Source organism: Cervus elaphus, chromosome 3 (assembly GCF_910594005.1).
Source record: "Cervus elaphus chromosome 3, mCerEla1.1, whole genome shotgun sequence".
Classification (NCBI taxonomy): domain Eukaryota; kingdom Metazoa; phylum Chordata; class Mammalia; order Artiodactyla; family Cervidae; genus Cervus; species Cervus elaphus.
The window spans coordinates 25,729,888-25,753,157 of record NC_057817.1 but is presented as its reverse complement, the minus strand read 5'-3'; the positions used below and the strand labels follow the sequence as shown (position 1 = coordinate 25,753,157).

At 41.9% G+C, this 23,270-nt stretch overlaps 1 protein-coding gene across 5 annotated transcripts in view; it reads right to left on the bottom strand.

The window, feature by feature from the left end:
- Positions 1 to 2,334: 2,334 nt before the first annotated feature.
- The window catches only part of CBX5 (chromobox 5), a 34,513-nt gene continuing 13,577 nt past the window's right edge, over positions 2,335 to 23,270 (bottom strand). For 2 of the 5 annotated variants that reach the window (XM_043882018.1, XM_043882039.1), the window contains 4 exons: positions 20,054 to 20,232; positions 15,718 to 15,904; positions 12,398 to 12,498; positions 2,335 to 10,737 (listed from right to left, as the gene is read on the bottom strand). In XM_043882018.1, the coding sequence (XP_043737953.1) occupies positions 10,587 to 10,737; positions 12,398 to 12,498; positions 15,718 to 15,904; positions 20,054 to 20,190 (576 nt within the window). In that variant the 5' untranslated portion in view covers positions 20,191 to 20,232 and the 3' untranslated portion in view covers positions 2,335 to 10,586. Of the gene's footprint in view, positions 10,738 to 12,397; positions 12,499 to 15,717; positions 15,905 to 20,053; positions 20,233 to 21,741; positions 21,897 to 21,982; positions 22,120 to 23,270 lie in introns of those variants that run through there. The other 3 variants (XM_043882026.1, XM_043882032.1, XM_043882048.1) reach the window with 3 other exon arrangements.

Here is a 23,270-nt window from a genome sequence, read left to right as displayed (position 1 = left end):
CCTGCCCCCCACCTCTCCTGGCAGAGCTCATCTGCCCCGCCCCCACCCTTGCTGCAGATGGAGAAGCAGAATTTCATAAGCTGCAGCAGCTGTGGCCAGTGCCTCCGCTCCTCACCAGCTTCCTTCCCCAGAAGAGAGCAGCAGCAGGAGGAAGGGGTGGAGGGGGAGAGAGGAAAGGGTGCAATAATAACCCCAAACCTTTTCATCTCAGCAGCCCCCATATTTATCAGCAAGCTCAATTCTCAGCAGCTCTTTCTCTCTCCTTGGCTCATAACCAAATGATCGCACAAGGCTTTGCTGAGAGGAGGCATGAGGCCGCGGAGCCGGCATCGCCTCTCCCATTCTGGGGGGTGGGAGGGAGTGGGGGCCACCACATTATACAGAGAAAGAGATGCACCTGTTTCCAGCAGTGGCGTGGGGTAGAAAGAGCTCATAAAGAGTCCCAGGTTGTTGCAAGAAAGATAATAATTTGATGGGGTTGAAATTAAATGTCCAAATTGAGGCTGCTTATGGACTTTGAAGGGGGTGGAGAGAACATGGCGGGTAGAGACCAGAAATGAGAAGAAAAAAAAAAAGACAAAGAAAGAGAAAAACACACACGATGGAGTAGACAAAAGGGAGAAACCATAAAAAACACCGAGGCACAAATAAAGACAGAAGCTGCAAGAGGAGGGAACTGGCACCTGGAAAGCAAGATGTTACAGCTGGGGGGTTGGGGGAGCAGGAGAACCCTGGGAGGAGGAAACAACCTTGCATTCGGGTGTCTTCACCAGGTTCACAACTTTATGCAGGCGAGTCTATGTGGGTTCTCCCTCCCACTTTACCCTCCATACTGTGCCCACGTGGCGTGCTCACACACCAGTTGGCCAGGCTTTGCCTTATCTGACCCCCACCCACCACCACAGGTCACACGCCAGGCCTGGATAGCCTCTTGGCCTATCCACAGGCTGTAACGGGCTGCGTTCTGCACACACCAGCGGCTCCCAGCACGGGGGCTCTGGGGGCCCCCTCTCACTTCCTTCCAAAAGCGGGAGGCTGCCTGGGGGGCTGCTTGCTCTTAACAGGGCGATTTCAAGCTATGCACTCAAGTCATCCAGCTAAGCACAGACTCCCACGCGGCGGCCCTCCATCTTCCCCAGGCTGTCGGGGCTGCATTGATTTTGCGAGCTCCGCAGGCCTTCAGTGGAGACAAAGGGGGAGGCGTGCCTGGCCGGCCGGCCGAAACCTCATCCGGCATGCTGAGGGCCAGGGTTCCCGGGAGAAGAGTGATGAGCGGCGGAGAGCTTCGCTGAGTGCGGGGCGGGCAAACCCCGACACACCGGAGGGAAACAAAACCCAGACACGGCTGTTCAGGAGTGGGAGCGAGTGTCAAAACTCCGGAGTCGTGCTTTCTGACGGGCCCAAGGCAGAAATAAAGTGGCGTGATGGTGAGAGAACTAGAAAGAGATGGAAAGGGAAGGGGGCAAGCAGTCCCCAGCTTCAGAGGTAGGAAATAAATAATGTCCAGAAGGGTCTGGCTCTGAAGTGGACCAAATGGCTCTCCTGTCCCATGTTTATGAGGTCATGGACCATTAAACCAGCCAACCTACAGATGTCTTCATAAGACTTTACGAGATTAGACTGGGGAGACCCTATAACTCAGCAGCAAGAAGGGAAAACAGGAGGGAGAATTGCAGATAAGAGATGGTGGAAAAAGAGAGGAGGCGCCTCTCAGTGGGAGGATGTCTGGGTTCTGGCATCCCTCTGTCTTCACTTCTTGCCCCTGAGGTTCTGCCCATGTTCCTGAGATTCAGAACTGCGACAGGCTTACATTACCCAGCAAATGCTTAATTATCTGTTTCCTTTCTAATCCAACTTCCAATTGCCCCTCACCCCCCACCATGCCCCACAATCATTGGGTGCTCAATTCCTTTGGTATTTGTGAAGCAAATCAAAAAGATCATATTTATAAACTCACATGTATTGGGATTTTCAAGCCTGTTTGTCCATGTGGTTTTCCACAAATTCAGGAACTAGGAGCTGACTTTTCTAGGGGTCCCTAAAGGTTAATGTTTATTCTTCCAGTCATTTGGAGCAGACAGGAGCTCTACTCAGAAGGAAGGCATGGAATCTGAAGGGGTTAAGGGAAGGAAGGAACAGGGTATGCTTTCTCTTTCCCACAGGCTCCCGCCACCCTGTGGTTGTTTGCAGAAAGTCAGAGACCAAGAATGCTTAGAAGAAAGCCCTTTTCTCCCAGCTCTTTCAGAAATCCATGTGCTGCTACTGGCTGACGTTTGAGACCAAATTAAGGAAGGAGGGTAAGACCCACATCTTCAAACCACCACTCAGGATCCATACTTGAAAAGCAACCATTTATTAGAACCAATACAAGAGTATGAAAAGAGGGAAAGGGGGTGGGCGGAAGGGGGGAGAGAATGAGGTCTGCATCAGATGTCAGGTGTGGAAACACGTAAATTGCCTACTTTGAAACATTTACATTTAAAAGGCGAACATATATATATATCACTTATCCTAAAAAAAAAAAAATCAAAAGCAGACATGTTTGGCTGAAATATAACCAAGAAACACAACCAAAACTCCCCCACAAATCAAAAAGGTCCATAGAGAATTCAATTTCCCATTTTTCCATTCAGAAATCTGGCTACAAAGTGTGATTTGTTTTGCTGCTCAGGATGGTACTGAGTGCTTAAAGAAACCCAGCTCCTGAAGTCTCTCGGAGCCCATCCTGTGGGAAGGGGTGGGAAAGCCTGTGGGCTGCGGGCAAATCAGCTCCTGACTACTTGGCAGGATGGCAGGTGGTGCTCTCTCCACCCTCCAGGCCTCCCCAGAACCGCCTGGTGCTGCCGGCGCGGTGAACAGAGGAGTTCACAAAACACCAAGAACTGGAATGTGACTGCAGCAAGGGGCCAGGACCTTGTGCTTTTTCGTGGGTTACACATCTAGGGCCAAGGAGAGGGAGAGAAAGAGCCCTGTTGGGAAGAAGAGGAGCCGGCTGAGCCCCTAGACTGAGATGGAGAGTAAGGCTCTTGAGCCCACACCTGGGCAGATAGTGTCCGAAAGTTTTCCCAAACCAGAAGGAAAAAAGGTCAGTCAGGTTCAGACTGTGGACACTGACAGAGATGACAGATGCTGAAAACAGTGAACTGGATGAAGCTCTCAGGAGTATCAATGCCCAATTCTGAGTGTTAATCATGTCTCTAGGAAAAAAAAAAAAAACCTTCTACTGTGGCTCTTTGTTTGGTGGGGGATGGAGGAAGCAGTTATGTTTACTGAACCAGCTGGTTCCTACGGGGAGGCGGAGGCTGGAGGACAGATGTCTAGAAGAGGTGGTGACCCAGATGTCCTGGGATCAGTTCAGGGAGTGAGAACATAAAGCACGCCCACGGTGTGTACTTCGCTCCTGAGACAGCTCCAGTATGTTCCAAGCCTTAACTCCCAACCTGCAGAGAAACAAGCAGCAGCAGCCGACTCCTTAATCCAATGCTCTCAGGTCTCAAACAAGCTTCTTTTTGTGGATGCAAGACAGAAATACTGAGTGCCGTGCCCCGTAACATCCTAAGTTAAGTCTGGACTATGAAGACTCATTCATGAAAACACTGTCAACATCTGAACTAGCAGCTTTGATGAGGGGTGGGGGGCAGAGAACTTGCCGAGGTCACTAAGTAGTTCCAGCCTTGGGACAACTCAGTGAGGACAAAACCTAGACTTCGGCTCAAGGCATCCTCCATGGAGGACCCTTAAGTATTCTGTCAACTGTGATTTACAATGCCTCACGACACCCCTGTGAGGTAGGTCAGAATTATTACCCCCATTTGACAGATGGGGAACTGAGGCATTGAAAGGAGTGACTTGCCCAAGGTCAGCCATTGTGAATCAGTGGAGGAGCTTGGCACACAGTCAACATCCACTCAATTCTTGTTCCACACCCTGGAGCATTTTTTTTCTCAGAGTGCACTTGAGAGCAAAAGAAGTCGGTAGGCACATCTCACTCTGCAAACCAGATGAACTCAATCAACCCTCAAGTATTAACTGATGGCCTATTATTTATCCAGCATAACACAAGGAGTCTTGGAGAAGAAACAAACTACTTCTGAAAGTCATGCATTAATGGGTGTTTTGAAAATAAAGTTACACTTCAAACATTAAGGGCATGAATTCTTTTATAAAGAAATACTCAGTTTATCATAAGACATGAAGGACTAAGTCACACTGACTTCTCAAAGTTCTATACTGAGTAACCCAAATCCTGAAATTCAGAATGAAGCAAGACCACGCTCAAGCAGAACGCCAAGAACCACTTCTTCAGTGGCAGTGGGGAGTGCTCTGAGCTCCACGCTGGTGGGGAAAGGCCAGCAACGGCAGTGGCAACTTTCTCTACAGGCTCCCCTGGGAACCTTGGCACCAACCAGCTGCTGCCACTCGTCCTTCCCCCATGACACCCAGGGGTGGCAGCTTTCCACCCTTTCTGCCTCAGCTCAACCTCAGGAGTTGTGGTATCTTCACATCAGTTCAAGATGAAAGAGACAGATGGTGACACTTATTTTTCCATTTAGGGAGAGGGTACGAAGTGGTATGAAGTGATGTCTATTAACTAGTCAGAGACTCTAGTAATATTCCTACCTCCTGCCAGAGGCCTAAATCTTTGACAAAAGGGAAAAGAAAAACATATCCCCACCCCCTTTGGATTTATACTGGATTCTGGTAGAAATCACTGACTGTTATCCTAAAACTAGGGGATAAACTAAACTAAACCCACAGCCAGTCCTGGTTTACAATTAACTTGTAAGCTACTGGAAACTGCAAAACACTGACTTGAACCTTTAAAAGTGCCGTGATATGATGACACTCGACATCTTCTAAAGTCTTTTTGAAGAATCTCCAGGCAGGAAGCACCTCCTTTCCTCCATACCCACTTGCAGTAGCCAAAGCAACAGGATCCTACATACATCAGAAGCTCAAACAGTGAGTTAACACACTACAGTATCACGTTCACCAGAGAGACTCTAGTTCCAGGAAGGACCAACCACTTCAAGACCTAAATAAAAACCTTTTTTCATTGACTGCTGATCACACTCGGTAAGTCCAGGTGATGAGAAAGTTCAAGACTGATTAAAGCAGCAGTGACAGTTCAGGGTCAGTCTGCATTAGAATTCCTCAAAAAGCATGACAAACTGGCCACTGGGGCCTGGGTCAACTGTGAGGGTCACACTCATCAATGCCAGGGGACATCACCAAATTAAAAAAGAGAAAGAGAAAAAGGAGAGGAGAGAGAATGACAAGATAAAACGTTCACTGCATTCAATTTGGCCTAATTTCTTGATAATAGTTTCCTATTAGATTTTCTGATTAATACTGATGGCTCTTACCTAGGATGTGATAATTAGGTTTTGATCTATTGTGACATTAATGATCACAATCAGTTGACTTTGAAATTGTCTTAATTAATGGCTCTTCCCTTGTTGGCTGCCTCCAGTGCAGGGTCTGTCCCCTCCCCTACCACCTTGTTTTAACTCCTTCTCTTACTGACCTCAGAGACAAATAGCAGGAGGATCACTTTATTCCAATGAACCAGGATTTTAAACTATCTTAAAACATTTCTCTGACAGAGGAGCAACATGAGATGTTAGGTGAAATGAGGATCAGAACAGAAGGCTAGAAAACATGCTCTCAACAAAGAGGAAATATTCTATCTGAGAAAACAGTCAGAGTAAAGCACGATGTTAAAGTGGCAACAACAAACTGAAGAAGCTCTAAAAAGACAAGATGAGGTAGTTTAAAATTCAAGAAATTCAGCGCAAGCAAAAAGAAACTAGAATTTTTATGAAGCTATCCAAAGAACCTTCACCTTTAAGTCAACTTTCAATTATCCAACTCTCAATTATGCATGCAGAGAAAAGTATCATTTTTCCTGTGGTCACATGGTCAGAACTAGGACATTGCTTAAGGTCAGACTGTTTCTTAACATGGCTTTCTTAGCATGGCTCGGCCTCACCCTGGACCTCCCCAGACAGATTAAGTCCAAAACTCCAGGTCACATGTATTTCTGGGAGGCTTCCGCATAACTGACCAAAGCATCTGCTTAGAAATCACCATCTTGCAGCGTGAAATAAAACTACAATGTCCAGAACAGAGGCCCAGGTGTCACCAGATGGGCCCAAGCCGCCTTTTCAGCACATCTTTTGTCATTGGAAAGTATGTCCCTGTTTTAAGCTCCAAATCAGCCTCATGTTAATTCCTTCAAAAAGGATGAGAAACTGAAAAGGGTGTGAGCAACTCTTGATCAGCAAGGAATACATTTTACAGAATCTACGATGAAGTAACAACACAAAACTGGCTCTGCAACACAGTTGATGCTTTCCACAAGTAAGGATTAACTATACTATTAAATACTTCAGCAAAGAACCTAGGGACCAAAGCCAGGGGTTGTCAACCCCCACTTAACCTGTTGTTCTCTCTCAGGAGTAGCATTTCTAACTAAACCTGTTATCTTTACTTTCTGGGCTAAAACAAACCCTTGCAGTTCATCTATGGCCAGTTACCTTGGTTCATCCAAGGTCACAGATCTTTTCTACACATGAACCTAACCATCACCCTACTACTCTAGAACCACAAACTACACCAACCAGTGGTCTCTGCCCCCAAATATAAAATAGGTGCCCATTTATAACATTTATTACACTATGCAGCGGTATGAAAATTGAGGTCAGGGACTGCATCTTTTTGAACTTTGCATCCCCAGGGACAAAAAACTGTCCATTGAATGAAGTAAATGCTGATGTACACTAATGTGACGGGAACTGGACAGCTCAATACAAATCCAGTGACTAACTGGGCGGGTGGGGGGCCCAATTCTGAGCATATGCTTTTAGGGGCAAGCCAGGTAACACCCCTGTTTTTGAAAAACGTAACTTTTATGATTAGTGGTAGAGCCAAAATGAATAAATACACTGGGTTCAGACCTTTCCTCTCTCTGCCCTGACAGGTATGCTTGCTTGGTGGTCTAATTACAATAGTACACATCTCAGCACTCTTAACCTTCACTCTAAAAACCTAAACCAAAAGGATGGAGTTATGGGTGCTAAACGAGCTTTTTCTTTGACCTTGTTTGTAAGAAACCATTTCCACATCTCAAATCCAATGACATAACCCTTCCTGAGGTTCTTGTGTCACCGTGATCTTATTTTAGGCCCCAGAATTCAAACCCTAAGGGCAAAGACAATCACTCGCTGGCCCAAACATGGATCCCTCCAACCCCTGTGCACCTTAGGTAAGCTGGGCTAAAAATAGATCCAGCCAAATCACAAGATGAAAATCACAAGCACCTTCCCCCAAGCCCCAGGATTTGGCCTAAAGATAAGGAAATTGAACTGCAGGGAGGCTACAGCACAGGAACAAAGAGTTAAGAATAATTGAAAACTGCCCAAGAACAAGACCAACTTTTCTTCAACAATAAAAAGTAGTACAGATATATGGCTGAGGGACTGCCAAGAACCATCTAAACTTTCGAGTGTTAGAACACCACAGATCCAAATGCTCCCTTGAGCAGAGGAAAACTGGACTGCAGAAGGAAAAATGATATGGCCCTCTCCAGGTTAAAAACGGGTGCTTCCATCAGGGCTGACATTCTCTAACAGCTGATCTTAACGTGAGGGCTTCTGTCCAGCCCAGGGCTTAGAGAAGCAGCCATGCTGACTTGGTAGACTCTGCTGCTCACAGCTCTGCCACATTCTGTGGAAGGAGAAATCCTTGAATGCTGATTACAAGAAGAAACTCAGGATTAGGAAGATGTTTTGAAAGAGGACTAACACAGGAAAAACAGACTTTGAGCCCCTGAGACCTAGGTATTTAAGAGTGCTTAGCCCAGGGCTACTAACTGTTCTGAGAGGAGAAAGCCCAATGAAAGCAGGTTTCTGTTCAGGCTGCAATTCTCCAAGAGCCTGGACAGCTACTCGACAAACCAAATGCTGGAGGCACGGGCAGGCGTCTAGTTTCCTTTCTCCTGAAGGGCTGAGATGAGTACTGGCGGCTGGCTCCCTCTATTCCTACAGAACTGGCTGTGGATAGGCAGGGACAGAACAAGTTGTTTGGGCAGCACACAGTATAAGACCTTGATTTCAATAACTGTGGACAGAAAAAGATGAATGGAGTGAAAACTAAAGTATTAAAGCAGTGATGAATAGAAGACAATACTGGGGGTTTTTTGTTGAAAGAAATCAGATTTTGATGAATGTCTTAAACATTACCCATAACCCTGGCAACCACGTGTCCCAGGTTTCTCAAGACCAATCTCAGTACCAAATAATTCGGCTGTTTTTTTTTGTCCATGGCCTAGATTTGCGCTCTAAAAACGTGGCCACTGTACTGTTTACATGCCCACTCCTCCTGGGAGACACACACTAGCTACATGGATGAGCTGTCATTTTCTCCACCTGCAGATTAAGAGACCCGGATGGTCTCCTCAGCAGCTCTGGCCTGCTCTTGTCCTGTTCTAGCACATCCTAATTGATATCCTTAGTTACTCGCATGAAAAACCTCTTTTTCTGACCATCCTTTCTTTCAGATGCCCATCAGATTAAGTACTAACAGCTGTCAATTATCCAGCACTTGATCTAGGCCTCTAATTCCTTTAGTTAAGGAAGATGGAGATCAAACTCCTACCCATTTGAGGTGTGGGTTATGAGTTCTCACCCAATCACATTACCATTCAGAAGGATTTTCCTGGATGGCTAAAACCAAAAGCTTCATTGTTCCAGTCTGTCATGTCACTGCAGCAACAGCTGTCTTCTCAACTGTGCAGTATAATCTTTGACATAATTTATACAAGCACACAGAATTCAATCAGCAGCTGAGCAGGGAAGCAATGTTAACAAATGCTATGAATGGGTATATGATTTGCATATTATTTGGCTCATCTGTGAACTGGATCAATCTCTCCATTCCCCTCATTACTCTGAAAAATCTAGAGATGGTTGAATGCTCCTGGCCAGACAGCTATATGTTTTAAAAATCAAAAGCAACCACAAAAACAACCTCAATGGCTGGTGAACTCTAGAGTTAAGGCTATTTCAAGCATTTATTCTTATTTCCTCAGCTTCAGGCTGGGACAAGGATGCTCAAAACCCTGCTATTTCCTTACTTTTAGTCTTGATTCTCTAGCCCCTTTTTACTACAAGAAAAAAAGGGAAAAGAGAAGTAGGGTGTTTCTTGGGGAACAAAGGCTGAAGGCAATAATCAGAAAAATAACCTCTCAACATAATGGCAAAGCAGGAAGAAGCCAAAAAAGAAATACTTTGCTGAGTTGGGGAGAGGTTGTGTCAACATGCTAATGCTGGGGCCTGTCATTCTCAGAGGTTGATAGTCTTCCACAGAAACTAATAAAAAAAAAAAAAAATAAGATCCAACTAAGAGTTTTAGGGTGGAAAAAAGGAAGGGCAGTAATACTTTGGGGACTCTTGGTGGCAAATCCAGAAGTCAACAAAGCAAGGAATTTATGATTATAAATGCTATGAATATTTAAAATTGATACTGTGGCCAGTGGCTCCCCTCCAAGAATTCCCCACTGAAAATAATGGCGTGGAGGGGAAAGTGGGGTCCACTGAGAAGTCTGAAGCCTCTTTGGTAACATGACTGCTTTGGGAGGCCACAAAAATTGGCAGGGTTGGAGGGTGCCTAGCACCTTGGCACAAGCACCAGGCAGTCACTCACACCTACGTAAATATATAATCCAAATGGGAGAGATGGAAGGAAGTAACACATACATGCCAAACGTGATAGTAAAGACAACTGTATCCTACCCCATCATCCTCATGTACTAATAGCTACAAATTTCCAGTTAATAATCTTGTCATTTTCTAACAGACTTCACCAACTTGCAGAAGCCGAATCAGGGACTGCTAAGAAATAAGGCCAAAAGTCCTGGGGGTAGAAGGAGTGCCTTGACAAATCTGAATGTAAAATTTCAAGCCCTCCAAAGGATGCCACTCTTCTGGGAGGATGGTGAGGATGAACGACACAGGGCGGCCCAGAAGATCACATCAGGAACCCTGTATTCTCCTGGGTAGAGCTGAATGAGGTTGGGAAAGCCCCAACAGGTAGGCAGTTGCTATTGGCTTTTTAAAAAGACGGGCAACATCTTTTCCATCCCAACATCTCAAAACAAAGGCTAGCTGGTCATCAACATGTTCTAAGAGCCAAAGCAAGAAACCAAAGTTCAACATCATTATAACAAAATCCCCCACCTAAAAAGCAACCAACCCTGAAAAGATCAAGACTCTAAGGTGATTAAAAAGTTAAAATTCATCTTGAGGTCACAGGGGAGCAGAAGGAAGAGAGTAGGGCAAAGGAAAAAATGCTGGGAATTACACACAGTATGTAAATGCCTGGTCTTCACAGAGAGACACTTATCATGAATCAGACCATCAGTTATGTTACAAGAGAACCAATACCAACATTTCTCCTGTGGAGCACAGTGATAAGCACATTTTTTATGGATGTGTTTAGGATAGAAGGGGATGGGTAGAAAGGAGAGGAGGCAGGGAGCTGAATGTATTATGTACAAAGAGAAATGACAGAGACCACCCCCTCCTTTAGCTCTTTGCTGTTTCTTTCTCTTTGTTTTCCGCATCCTCAGGATATGCATGCCACGTCAGTCTCTCTTCATAAAATGCTATCACAATTTGTGGACATTTAACATTAGCTTCTTTTGCAAGAACCAGGTCTGCTTCATCTGTGTCTTTCCTGGAAAGAAAGAATATGAGACTTAGAAGAGAGGAAGAATGACAGTCTGTCCAAACACTGGTTTGTATTACTGAATTATGAATTAGCTGACTTAATTTCCTCTCCATCAAAGGGAAAAGGATCCTAACGGCTCCATGATTTCAAGGAGAAACTTAAGTCAGTGAATCAAATTGTTAGTAAACATCATTTAACTACTACATCAGGAAGAAACAGAAGTCTTCAGCTAGAATAGATGGAACACATAGCGGGTTTAATTAAAAGGCTGAAAATTAAAACTACTATATAAATTCTGCTCTCATAAGTTTTATTTGTGTGTATAAGCATGTGAGTGAACACACAATCAAAGCTACATTCAGTCCTATTGATTACACATAAATTGCTCAATCCAGTTTCTGGATCATCTGAATCATGAAAGGGTCCTAACCCTGCTCATCTCTTGACTTTTTAAACACTCATCCTTTTGGTCAGAACTGTAGGTTGGAACAATAAGAAAATACAAATTTAAGTCAGCAAAGAATGTAAAACCTAGTCACTAAAATGAAATGCAGTAATTAGCTGCAAATTTCAATTACCCAAGTTACACTTGCTTTACTATCCAGCGTAACAAAAACAACAAAAATCTAGCAAGTTCCTTAACCAGGATTCCAAATCAAGAAAAAAAAAATTTTTTTAATTAAAATTCCACTGAGATGTGGGAAAAGACAACTAACTCCTTTTTTTCCCCCTCCACCTAACTCCTTTTCTAGAAAATGGAGATGCTGAACTCATGGAGGTAAGCATTATGGGTAGGAAGAGGAGGGGGAAAACACACAGCTTAGAGCAGCTACCCAAATTTGGATTATGGTGGAAAAAGCTAGTTAATATGTGAATGTAAATCGTTAAGTTCCACATATGGATAAGTGGGAAAAGCAGTCAATACAGCTCCTGACTTTGGACAGATTATAGTGATTCTTCAAATATAGGCTTCTGGGTAATTTACCAGCAAAATTTCGATCAGATAAAATATTAAACCTCCTGACTATCCAACTTTTAAGGTAATTAGCTTCCTTAGTGGCACTGTAGCAGGAACCCTGCTTAAATCAAACTTAAATCACAAGCCAGAACACTTGGAAACAGAGAGGTAGTGGGGCTACACCATAAATCACTCTGTCTTTAAGAAACCAAGCTGAGGGGAAGTAACTACACTTTCCTCTAAGAGCTATTCCCTCCACCGGATGAAATAACTTGTGCTTTGGCTAGTATTATCCTTAATGCTTTTTGTTAAGATTAGTTTTCTCTTTTAGACATTATTCAGCAGTCTTGGTCTTCAGTGGTGGCAGAAAGCCTCACTCAATTTCTGTCCCATGGCCACAGGCTCATGGTGTAACGGTAAATGATTCAGAACTGTGTAAATAAATGGTTAGGTCATGTTTATATGTTTCCTACCTCAATTCTACCATTTTCTGGTATGTGGGCTAATGTAATTTGGCTTAATACCAAAGTTTTACAATCTTAAATCCACTCTGAACCATAATTCCCATTTAATACTGACAGCGGATATCAGTTAAAAATTTAGATCCCTGACTATCAGAATTCTTAGCTGGGGAATACTCAGTCTTCCACATGAATTCAAGTCACCGTAAAGAAACACAATTGCAGAGGGAGGCCCAATCTCTCTCACCATTTCATTAGGAACATTAAGTCACCACAGGAATCTGTCGCCCCGATGATCTTTTCTGGTTCCAGTCCTCTCTCAAAGCCCCGAGCGATATCATTGCTCTGCTATAAACAGAAGATAAAGAAAGGTTATAGCTTGGAAGTAAGAGTAAAAAACCTCCCTGTTTCTCAGCTCAACAAAGCACAACCTAAGTTAATATTACTGGATACCATTTTTGTCACTCAATTCATGAAGTTCTTAGAACTTCAGAAATACAATACTGGGTCAGCCAGTAACAGAGATGCTAAGAGCTATTTTGCAGGAAGATGCAGCTGTCCTTCTAGTATTCGGTCTAAGGATTGGGAGTGGCGCCTAAAACTGCTTAATATCCCTTAAATATTCTGGAGTCATCATCTAGGAACTCCTCTCATCCCCTAATCTAATATCCTTAAACTTGCTTCTCAGATGATAAACAAGTCCAGGTAAACTAAATCCTTTTTCATTTTATAAACTTCAAGTATACCACTTCTCAATCTTTGTTTTCTGGACTTTCAGTTCACCTAACACTGACCAGTATTTTTAATACTTCTTTTTGCATAGCCATCTGTACTTACAAATGAACAGTGATTAAGAAGGGAGTCAAAGAACTACTGTAAAATAGCAAATTTCTTTCAGAGATCACATACTATAATCCCCATGCACTGGGGAAGAGGCCCTGATCTGTGCCTGTCCCCTCCTGATGGAGATAGGTCGTTAGCTTTATAGAGTAAACTGGAGAGGGATTTAAAACAAAAAAATTCTGTAGGGGATTATTCAAACTTGGTCAAATTGCAGTCATGCAATCTAGATAAGGAGCACAGGATTTGATTCAGGTGTGATGGCACTGGTGAGAGGAAAATGGTGAAATTTTATACAAACCAGTTAATTTAAACAACCTTACTATGGAAGATAATGCCAGCTTATCTAATGGTAACACAAAAAAGACTTAGAAAGACTACCCAAATGAACTAAATCGCCAATGTCTGATTTTCGTGATAAAATCTCTGATCTGCCATTCACCTTGCTTTCTTCTGAGAGATACAAAGCCTTCAGCATCCAGGTGGTCCCAAAGATACCAGGACCCGTACTGAGCAGGAAATCCCATGCATGAATCAGGGGACACACAGGCTCAGAAGCATAGCCTCTTTTGGGGCGCTTAACGGGAGGGGGTTCCCAGACGTGCACACAGCTGCTCACAGCTGGAATGCTGGCACAGCAACCAGGTCGTAAATCATAGCTGGCGGCTGAAAACAGTTTGCCACATAGGGAGGGAAGAGAAGAAAAATGTTCAAGCTGCTGAAAAGGAGCCGAGGCGAGGAAAATGCTAAAATCATCACACAGGCAGTAATCTTAAATCAGGCATAATGCCGACTAACAAATTTCTTCTGCAGTGGTCTAAAGAAAGAAACGAAATCCCCTCCTGCACCTTTAAAATATACAATCACCTATCTTCCCAGCTGCCTACATGACAGCCATCAGCACTGCTGAGAATGCTGCCAGGGGCCCCAGGTGAACATTACAATGTAAAGGACATGTGTGGGGGGGGGGTAGTTTTCAAGGTCGGCAGCATCAAAACCTGGCCTAGAAGGAAACTGCACTGGCCAGTGTCTCAAAGTCAGATTGCTCCTTTTTTTTTTTGCCCCCTCCCCCAGACCACTCCTTTTTAAAAGTAGTTCTTTTTAAAAGAACAGAAACCTTAGGTTGAGGAAATACACACTATATGTCAAAAATGGCTACAGAAGTCATGCTGTGTTGTTTCTTGGTCTCCTTACTTAGCTAGAATATGCATCAAATGACAAGAACCAGAATACAAAGGACTAATAAAAAAGTAAAAAGAAAGACAGAGCCAAGTCTTGGCTCCTTAGAGAAGGGAAGGCATTTTCAAATTATTTACTAGTACGCGATATCATACTGATATACACACCTCACCAGAATAGGGCAGTTTTAAAGAATAAGCCTGCAAAAAATAAAATTAATCAGGGAAACAAACAAAATACTAGAGTCCACTTTCACTGACAGCCTCCAATCTTTCACTCTTATTTCAATTCTTTTTGGAAAGCTGTTCTCCCATTTTCTCTCCTCTGGAGACCAGGAATCACCTGTGTAAGTCTCTAGAAAATACTAATGCATAGGTCCAACCCACAGAAATCTGAATTTTATTGGTCTGGAGTGCATCTTGGGCACAGGAGGCTTTTGAAACAACCCCCTGCCCCCCTGCCATGAGTCTAATATGCAGCCAGGGCTGAGAACTAATGCTCTAGCAAGACGGGTATCCAAGGAGAATGAAGATAAATATGGACGCTTACGGCAGGGATGCTAGAAGATTCAGAAGCAGACCTACACTTTTATTGTATTAAACTTTAAGTGTATGATATATCCTTTACCACAAAAGACTTCACAACCTTGAAATTAATGAAAGCAATGGAAGCTGTGGGGGTGGGGGGGGTGGAGACACATATGCACAGATGGAAAAGACATAGACAAGGAAAAAAAGACAGTAACAGTGCTTATGGCTAGTTACTTAAGAGCTAAATATCAGAAGGATTAAAATAACTGAATCAAACCAAAATTTCATAAACACATTTTCAAAACTGAACAATAAAGATTCAAAAGGAAGATGAAAATTAATTTATTTGAAGTATGTAAAAATACAACAGGATCAAGAGAGACTATACATGCCACTAAACTGTTCACTTTAAAACGGTTAATTGGGGACTTCCCTGACGGTCCAGTGGTTAAGACTATGCACTTCCAATGCAGGGGGCGTGGGTTTGATTCTGGTGAGGGAATTAAGATCCCACATGTGTTGGTGTGGCCATAAATAAATAATTTAAAAATAAAATAAAATGGTTAATTGTATGTTATGTGATTTCACCTGAATTAAAAAAGAAAGAATACAAAGGGTTAAAGTTAAGTGCTATCTTTGGAATAAAAGAAAAAAGTGGTAGATATTTTAAAGCTTCTTTCTATCCCTAAAAAATTCACAAAAGACTCTCCGTAAGACAACTCAGCCACCTATTCATGAAAAAGGCACAGAGTGGCTGAATGTTTTACAGGGATTTAATTTTGTCACCTTAACACAATTCAGCCGACACATATTACATTCCTTACTCAGCCAGGAGGGGGCGCTGTAGTGGATCAACAAAACTCTCCGAAAGCTCTTTCATTCAACAATTTACCTTACAGGCCATCCTTAGAATAAAAATAACCAAAACAGTGTCCCCCTTTCTTGCCTTGGAGCGAGGAGGAAGCACGGGAAGCAGAAGAGTTGGGGGGTGGGGGAGGAGAGGAGAAATAAAGCTTACCTCTCTCTTTTTTTTGGATTTGATATCATCAGCACTGTTTGAGAAATTGGATTTCCTCTTGTTACTTTCAGACTTCTCCCTGGGTTTGTTATTTTCACCCTCCTTCATCTTCTTATACTTTTTCATAAACTCAGAAATTAGCTCAGGGCAATCCAAGTTTTTCTCAGGTTCCCAAGTATTGTGCTCCCTGGGCAAGAAGAATGGAGAAAAAAGGAAAGAAATGAAGTTTTGGGGTAGGAGGGAATCCAATACCTTACTTTACAGAAGACAAATAGGCAAAAAGGAATAGAATCCCTATGCTTAAAGGAGATAATAAATTTGATTCTAGAAATCTACCCAATATATCCACACACACACACACAAACTTGCACACAATTATAGCAGCATTTTAGTAGTCAAAGACAGAAAACAATTCAAATGCCTACCAACTGATGAATAGATAAACATAATATGGTATATCCATACAATGAAATACTATTCAGCAACAAAAAAGGAACATAATACTAAAATATATGCTACAACATGGAAGAACTTCATGTCTGTGCTAAATTAAAACGAAACAGATGCAAAACACCATACACTGTCTGATTCCATTTATATGAAATGTCTAGGAAAGACATTGAAAAACAGAGAGCTGATCAGTAGTTCCTTGCAGCTAGGACTTGCAATTAAATACAAACACATCCAAGGGAATTTGGGGAGGTTATGGAAATGTTCTAAAACTGGCCTATGCTGATGGTTGCACAACTCTAAAAATTTACCACAAATCACTGAATTGTATACTTAAATAGACGAATTTTATGGTATGTAAACTGCGTCTCAATAAACCTGTTAAACACTCAAATATAAGTTCTGCTTTGTAAGTGGCAAATGTGATTTCATACATCATCTATGAAAATCCTGAAGAGAGGACAATCTAATTCTAAATGCATTCCAGTTTACACTGTCTTAATTATGTTACTTATATTTCCAAGAAATGCCAACAAATTGTTGGAAGACTGAAATAATGAAATAGTTAATTAGAAAAAAAGGCAGTAAGGGTTTAAATCATTGGAATATATGCGAACCATAAAAAAGAAAAGACTCAAAATTGGTATTTGGAGCACATTAACTCAATGCTATGGATTCAAGTCTACTGTCTCTAGGTAATCAAAATGCATTTCTACATTAATAAGCAAAAATAATTTAAGTTAAATAGCTGTGTCTAATTAAACCTGGATCAAGGGGAGTCCTTCTATGAGGAAAACAAAGTTTGCATTCACAAACTTGTTCTCTGTATTCCCAGCATGGATTTTAGAAATGCAAATCACCAATACCAATAGCAGGCTATGGAATCAAAGCAAGAAATGTATCTTCTTTGGGAAAAACCAAACCAGGCATCTTCTCCACTCCTAGCCAGTGGCAGAGGTTCTTTCAGTAAGAACTAGCTACATTAAGATGTATCTATACATATATCACAGACAGTTTCTATAATCCCTTCACTGACTTAGGAAATATTTTTTACATTTATGCACCATTTATTTTAGATACTTTATTAAAAAAAAAATGAAGTATCTTTAAATAAGAATGGTTTGAACACATGCTATAACAATAAGAATGATGGAAAAATCTGAGGTATTTACTCTAGACTTCAGCTTTCTGCAAAAAGAGCTTAAGAACGAAACAAAGTTTATTTCTAAATCATTTGAGCTAAAACTGGAAAGCCTCTCCCTCATAGCTCTTCTTGCAGCCAAAAAAAAAAAAAACCCTCATACAATAACCTTCTCCCAAATTCACAGATTATATATAGTCTACAATCCGAAGAGAATGAAGGCACCAAGAGGCATGCCAACCCTGTAGTATAGTAAGCAAGCTAAGATGCGGAGGTAGGAGTAGAGTCTCTGTTGCCACCAAGGAAAGCCAGTCTTCTAAGGGATTATCCCTTTCCCAACCAGGTTGATATTGTTTCTACAGCAATCAATTTTCACCCAAAAGGCAACATGGTAAAACTTACAAAGAATCTGGATTTTAGCACCAAAGAAATGTGATGCTGGATCCTTGTTTTAGCATGTATCAGGTATGTTATCTCTGGTAAACAATTAATTTCCTCATCTGTAAACTCAGAATACCTCTAAAGGCTGTTAGGAGAATTACAGAGAACACATGAGGTAGGATATAACCACTGCCTCGCAAACAGTAGGTACTTAGTTGTGGACAATGTTGAAGGGGCACAATCTGTCTGTCTTTAATGAAACTCCGGATACTTTTGAAAAACTCAGGACAAATGTTAATCCATCTACCCTAAATATTTTCTTTACCTCTTTTATCTACATAAGGTACCAATAGCTCAACTACACAGTCTTCAAATTCTTCAAAACACCCAACAATTTCCAGTGATGATTCAATGGGCCAAATAAACACCCTTAAAGTCTTCAGGTGTATTTTTGTTTTTTAAAGATTTATTTTTTGCCTGTGATGGATCTTCACTGTTACACTCAAGCCTTCTCTAGTTGCAGCAAGCAGGGGCTACTCTTCGTCGTGGTGTCCAGGTTTCTCATTGTGCTGTTTCTCCTGCTGCAGGGCACAGGCTCTAGAGTGCTGGCTCAGTAACTGAGGCACACAGGGCTTAGCTGCTCTGAAGCAAGTGGGATCTTCCTGGACCAGGGATCAAACCAGTGTCCCCTCCATTGCAAGGCAGATTCTTAACCACTGGACCACCAGGGAAGCCCCCTTCGGGTCTATTTTAATTCCTATCTCATGATCCGCTAGGCCTCTCGAATTCATAGTGCTCATCTCTAGAGGATGCTGTGATACCATGCTTCTTTAGAAATATGGAGGACATATTCTGACTGCTGTGCTACCCACATTTAGTTCTCTATGTACTACAAATGCTAAGCATCCTGCAGTGCATGAACTGTCCCACCTAAAATACCAACAATGCTCCAGATGAGAAACTTGATTCCCATAATAACCTTAACTATATTCCGAAGGCTCCTGATCATACCTTTGTCCAAAGGTACTGACAAAGCATTCAATCTTTTATTCAAGTCTCACACTTTAAAGTTGTGATGTTCAGTATGGTAGCTACTAGCCACATATGGTAAGTGAACATTTGAAATGTGGCTAGTATGAACTGAGATGTGCTATAAAATGAAAAATATACAACAGATTTTAAATTCTCAGCATGAAAATATAAAATTTCATTAATAATTTTTGTATTAATTTTGAAATAGCATTTTGATGGGAGTGTCTAATAAAAGATATTATTAAAATTCATTCTACTTTTCCTTAATGTAGCCACCATAAAATTTAAAATTACATCTGGCTTGCATTCCATTTCTGTTGAACACTCCTAGGAGCCTAAACCAGTTCCTATCAGCTTACTGGTGTTCAGAGAAATCCATTCTTTGTTGTCAGGCATTCTGGGAAGAGAATTAATGAGAAATTAAGGCAAAATGCCCAATGATTACACAGCTTCATGTAATTCACTTTTCAAGCTACCTCTTCTATGCCTCAGTATGTGCACATTTACTTTAGCACTTAAAGCCAGTTACTGCCTATCTCTGAATACTCAGCACTTCAGCATCATTCTTAGAGCTGACGTAAGAGGGGTTTTAAGGTCTTCAAAATAAATAATAGTAAAAAAGACAGAGGAACAAAGATTACATTAAAGTGTTATTGTAGAAATCAGGTGCTATGTATCTGAGTGTTCACTCAATTTCTTTTGTGTCAGTTATACATATATTTAAAATTTTTAAAAATAAATACTGGGTCTCAGATTTAAGTCTCTTATTAGGATGAGTGTTAAAAAAATAACAAAGATGAGTGTTTCATCCTAGAACACTTTTGAGGGCCAAGGGTCATTATGGAGAGCTATGGGATCAACTACAACTTCTTCAACTTAAATGTATGTATTTTAATTTAGTTACATCCAAAAAAATAACAATACCAGTTTATACTTACACTGACCTTATGTGTCTGACTCTATACATTTCCCCAACATCTCTATGATATATACTATTTCTTATCCCTATTTTATTGAGGAAAGAAGATTAAGGAACTTCACCAAGGTCATCCAGCTAATACTGTAAGTTGTGGGAGCAAGAATCTGGACTCAGGCAATCTGGCCCCTAATCTATGCTTCTAACCAGTTCATTACACTGCCTCTCAAAAGCAGTCTCATTAGAACATCAGCTCCAAGAAGGGGAGACCGTGCTTAGTTTACTGCTGTGTCTTGTGACTCTTAGAAAGGAGTGCAGGCGAGGAAAGAATAAGACAAAGATGGTCATGGTTCCCAGGGAAATGAACCAAAGCTGTCTACCTGTCTGAGTCCCAAGGCATGAGAGAAAGTACTTACTCAGAAAAGCCTTTCCACTTCAGTAGATATTCCACTTGCCCCTTAACCACACGCCTGTCTAGCACCTTCTCCACAACGTACTCCTCCTCATCTTCTGAAGAAGAACTGTCAGCTGTCCGCTTGGTTTTCTTTCCCATGTCTCACGCTGATTCCCCTGAAGGAGTAAGGCCACCGGGTTCCTGCAAATGGGAGGGACAAAAATGGTCAGAATCCATGTGAGCAGTTAAAACGTTCACTCTTCTTGATGGGATGCAGCGGGTATAACACAAAGCTACCATGTACCTTTCCCTTGGGTCCTGAAACATTCTACAGATGAGTCCTAAGAATTTAACCAAAAATGGGCAGATCCCCACTTTCTTAATTACAACTTTCTCATCAGCTCACAAGATCAAAATTATTATATGGGCACAATTATCTAACTCTAATTTCAGATTCCATAAAACAAATGTGTGGTATTTTACTCCTGGTACCTCTACAACTGTCTACAAGTCATAAACTGGAAGAGAAATATGGAAAACCTTCCATTTAAATAAGATTTTCTATAATAATGGGAAAAAAAGAAAAGCCACCAAAATCTAACTTTCCTCTGCTCTGAGCATCCTGAACAGTCTCTCAGCAGGACAAAAAAGGCCTGCTTGGGCATGTTTCACCACATTTTCAGTGACTCGGTACATTTCCCTTCAACAAATTGAGCTTGTCCCTTCAGAGCATCCATCAGCTCACAAAAGCAAGGCTGACACCTCAAATATATTAAGCCTCATCTTTCATTTGGGGATAAGAGGGAGGCGGGGAGGAGAAAAATATTTTTCAGTCCTAAAAATCAAAACTAGTCATTGGGCTGTTCAGTAATTAAGACTCAACTAATCCAAATATTAAGGAGGTACCTCTCCTCTTAACTGGAGCTGACTTTGGGCCAAAGGAAGAGGAGGAGGAAAAAAAGAGGTCTGCTCCCAGACTCACATCAACATGAAGCCTCAGAACACAGAAGAACCATTCATAGACCCAAGGAAAGCTGAAGTAAGGCAACACAAATGGAAATTGAGTTAAGCTCAGAAATATGCACAACCAGGGGGTACGCAGCAGAGACTCTAGTGTTTTAAATTCCCTCCTTGTTGTCACCACAATCATTTTTAAGAATTCTTCCTTAACCATGTTAAATGGTGCCTAGAGTCTGGATTATAGAGTAGCAGGGATTGTTTTCTTAGCTGAACTCCATTTTATCTTGCTGTAAACCTTAAAGCTTTTTTTTCAGCATTCTAAAAACATTTTCTTTCTGATCAGATGACCACCCCAGGAGTAGGAAAGGTCACTACTAATCTCAGAATTTTGTCTTTGTGTACCATAAAAAGTTGCATTAATTAATTTACTTCAAACTAGCATAATTTAGGGAATTATTCCAAGAATATATAGTTGTAAATCATACCTCCAGAACTTACTAGCAATAGGTCTGCCCACCCAAAAAACTGTATGTTTTTATCAAAATACTTCATTTGGATGAGGGAGTAGGAGTGGGGGGAATGTAAGGTAAGGAGTTTCACAATAATTTTTCCACGAATTCAGACGAAAGTCCTTTAGCTTCAAGGAAAAAAAAAAAATCTGATTTATTTAAAATAAAAGCAGCCTCCAACCTCACCAGAGACAGGAAATGTCATATTCCAGGGAGAATACCCCACCCCACCCCCACTCACCTTGGAATTTCCGGGAGCTGAGCAGTTTAGGTCAGAGCGCCAGGGTTAAAACCAGCCCCGGGTTAGATGCATGCAGTTAAGCATTGTGACTATGGCCTCCCCTGCCTCACGAGGAAAAACAAGGATTTACATATGTGTTCTTCAGTTTCAGGGAGGAAAGAGGGAAATCTCCCTTTATACCTTCATGCAGAAGAGGAGCCCCAAAGGGAGAAGATGAATGGGGGTTCCCTCCTTTACCTACCGGATCGCCCCAGTTCTTTCTTTCCCTCTGGGCTAACAGGAGGGGCCTCCCCTCCCAGGTCTGGGGCTTGGCGGGCTGGCAGCTCCCCCGCCCCCACCCAGCTGCCTAGGCGCCACTGCGCAGCTGTCCCAGTCCGTTGCCATGGCAACTGGCAGCCGTACGAGACTAAGGGGGGTGAGAAGCAAACGGAAAAGTTAAAAGGCTTAACTTTCCTTTTCAGAGAAGGCTGGGTGGAGAAGTTGGAAGGTACCTCCCTTGGCCTCAAGTCTAAGGCATTCAGAGCTCCAGGGAATTGGCTCTTGGGTTTTTAAATCCAGAACTTGTGCTTGTTTCTCTAAGAGCACTGGGAATTTAATCAATAGCATTTTAAGATCTAACAGGATTATCGCTCTACTGGAAGCGGGGGCGGGGAAAGGCTAGATCCTTCTACAACACGATCAGGACAAAGTACCGACCCCTTAATCCAGCCCACCAGGAACACTTTAGGCAAGGCCTTTTCTACCATCTGTCACTGAACAGTTAATTAAAATTGGGAGGGGGGCAGGTGCAGGGAGTAACAAGAAAGGGAGAAGAGAAGTGTTTCAAAGATACTATACAACTTTCCTTCTTGGGGGATTACCAGATTCAAAAACAGAATCTAGGGACTTGAAGCACCACCGAAGAATCTTTCAACTAAAATTATAGATAGAAAACAATTTAATTCTCCAGTAGTTTTAAAAAACAGAAGGGGAAGGAACAGTCCAGTCACAACCATTGCTGTTAATTGAAAACCACTTCTCATTAGTTGTTTTTGTAATATTATAAAACAAATTTTTAAATAATTACCCACTTGGAACATTAATTATACAATATAATAATTCAAACCTCGTGTATTAAAGATTCCTAATACTTGAGAAAAGGAGGACTGAGATAAAGAAGAGAGACTTAAGAGACTTGCAGTCCCATGAATGTTCCTTTCTGCTGGCCTTAAAAGAACATTTTAGAGAGCTCCACAACTCTGCTCTCTTCTTTACAGATATGTCTTTTAGAGACAAAGGCTGCTGCCACAAGAGAGTATGAATAAGGGACAATCAAAAGCAAAGAACCCGACTGAGGGGGAGAAAAAATAGAATGGTGACTCTGCCTATCAAACAGAAGAAACTGCAGGGTATGAGAGCACAATGGACAGTTTTCAACTCTGAGAATTCCTTCAACTTGGAATAGACTCATCAGGAAATCTGAGTAAAATCTGCCTTTCTCGACTCTTCCTAACTTTTTAAAACTTTTTGTAGTTAAGCGATATGAAAAC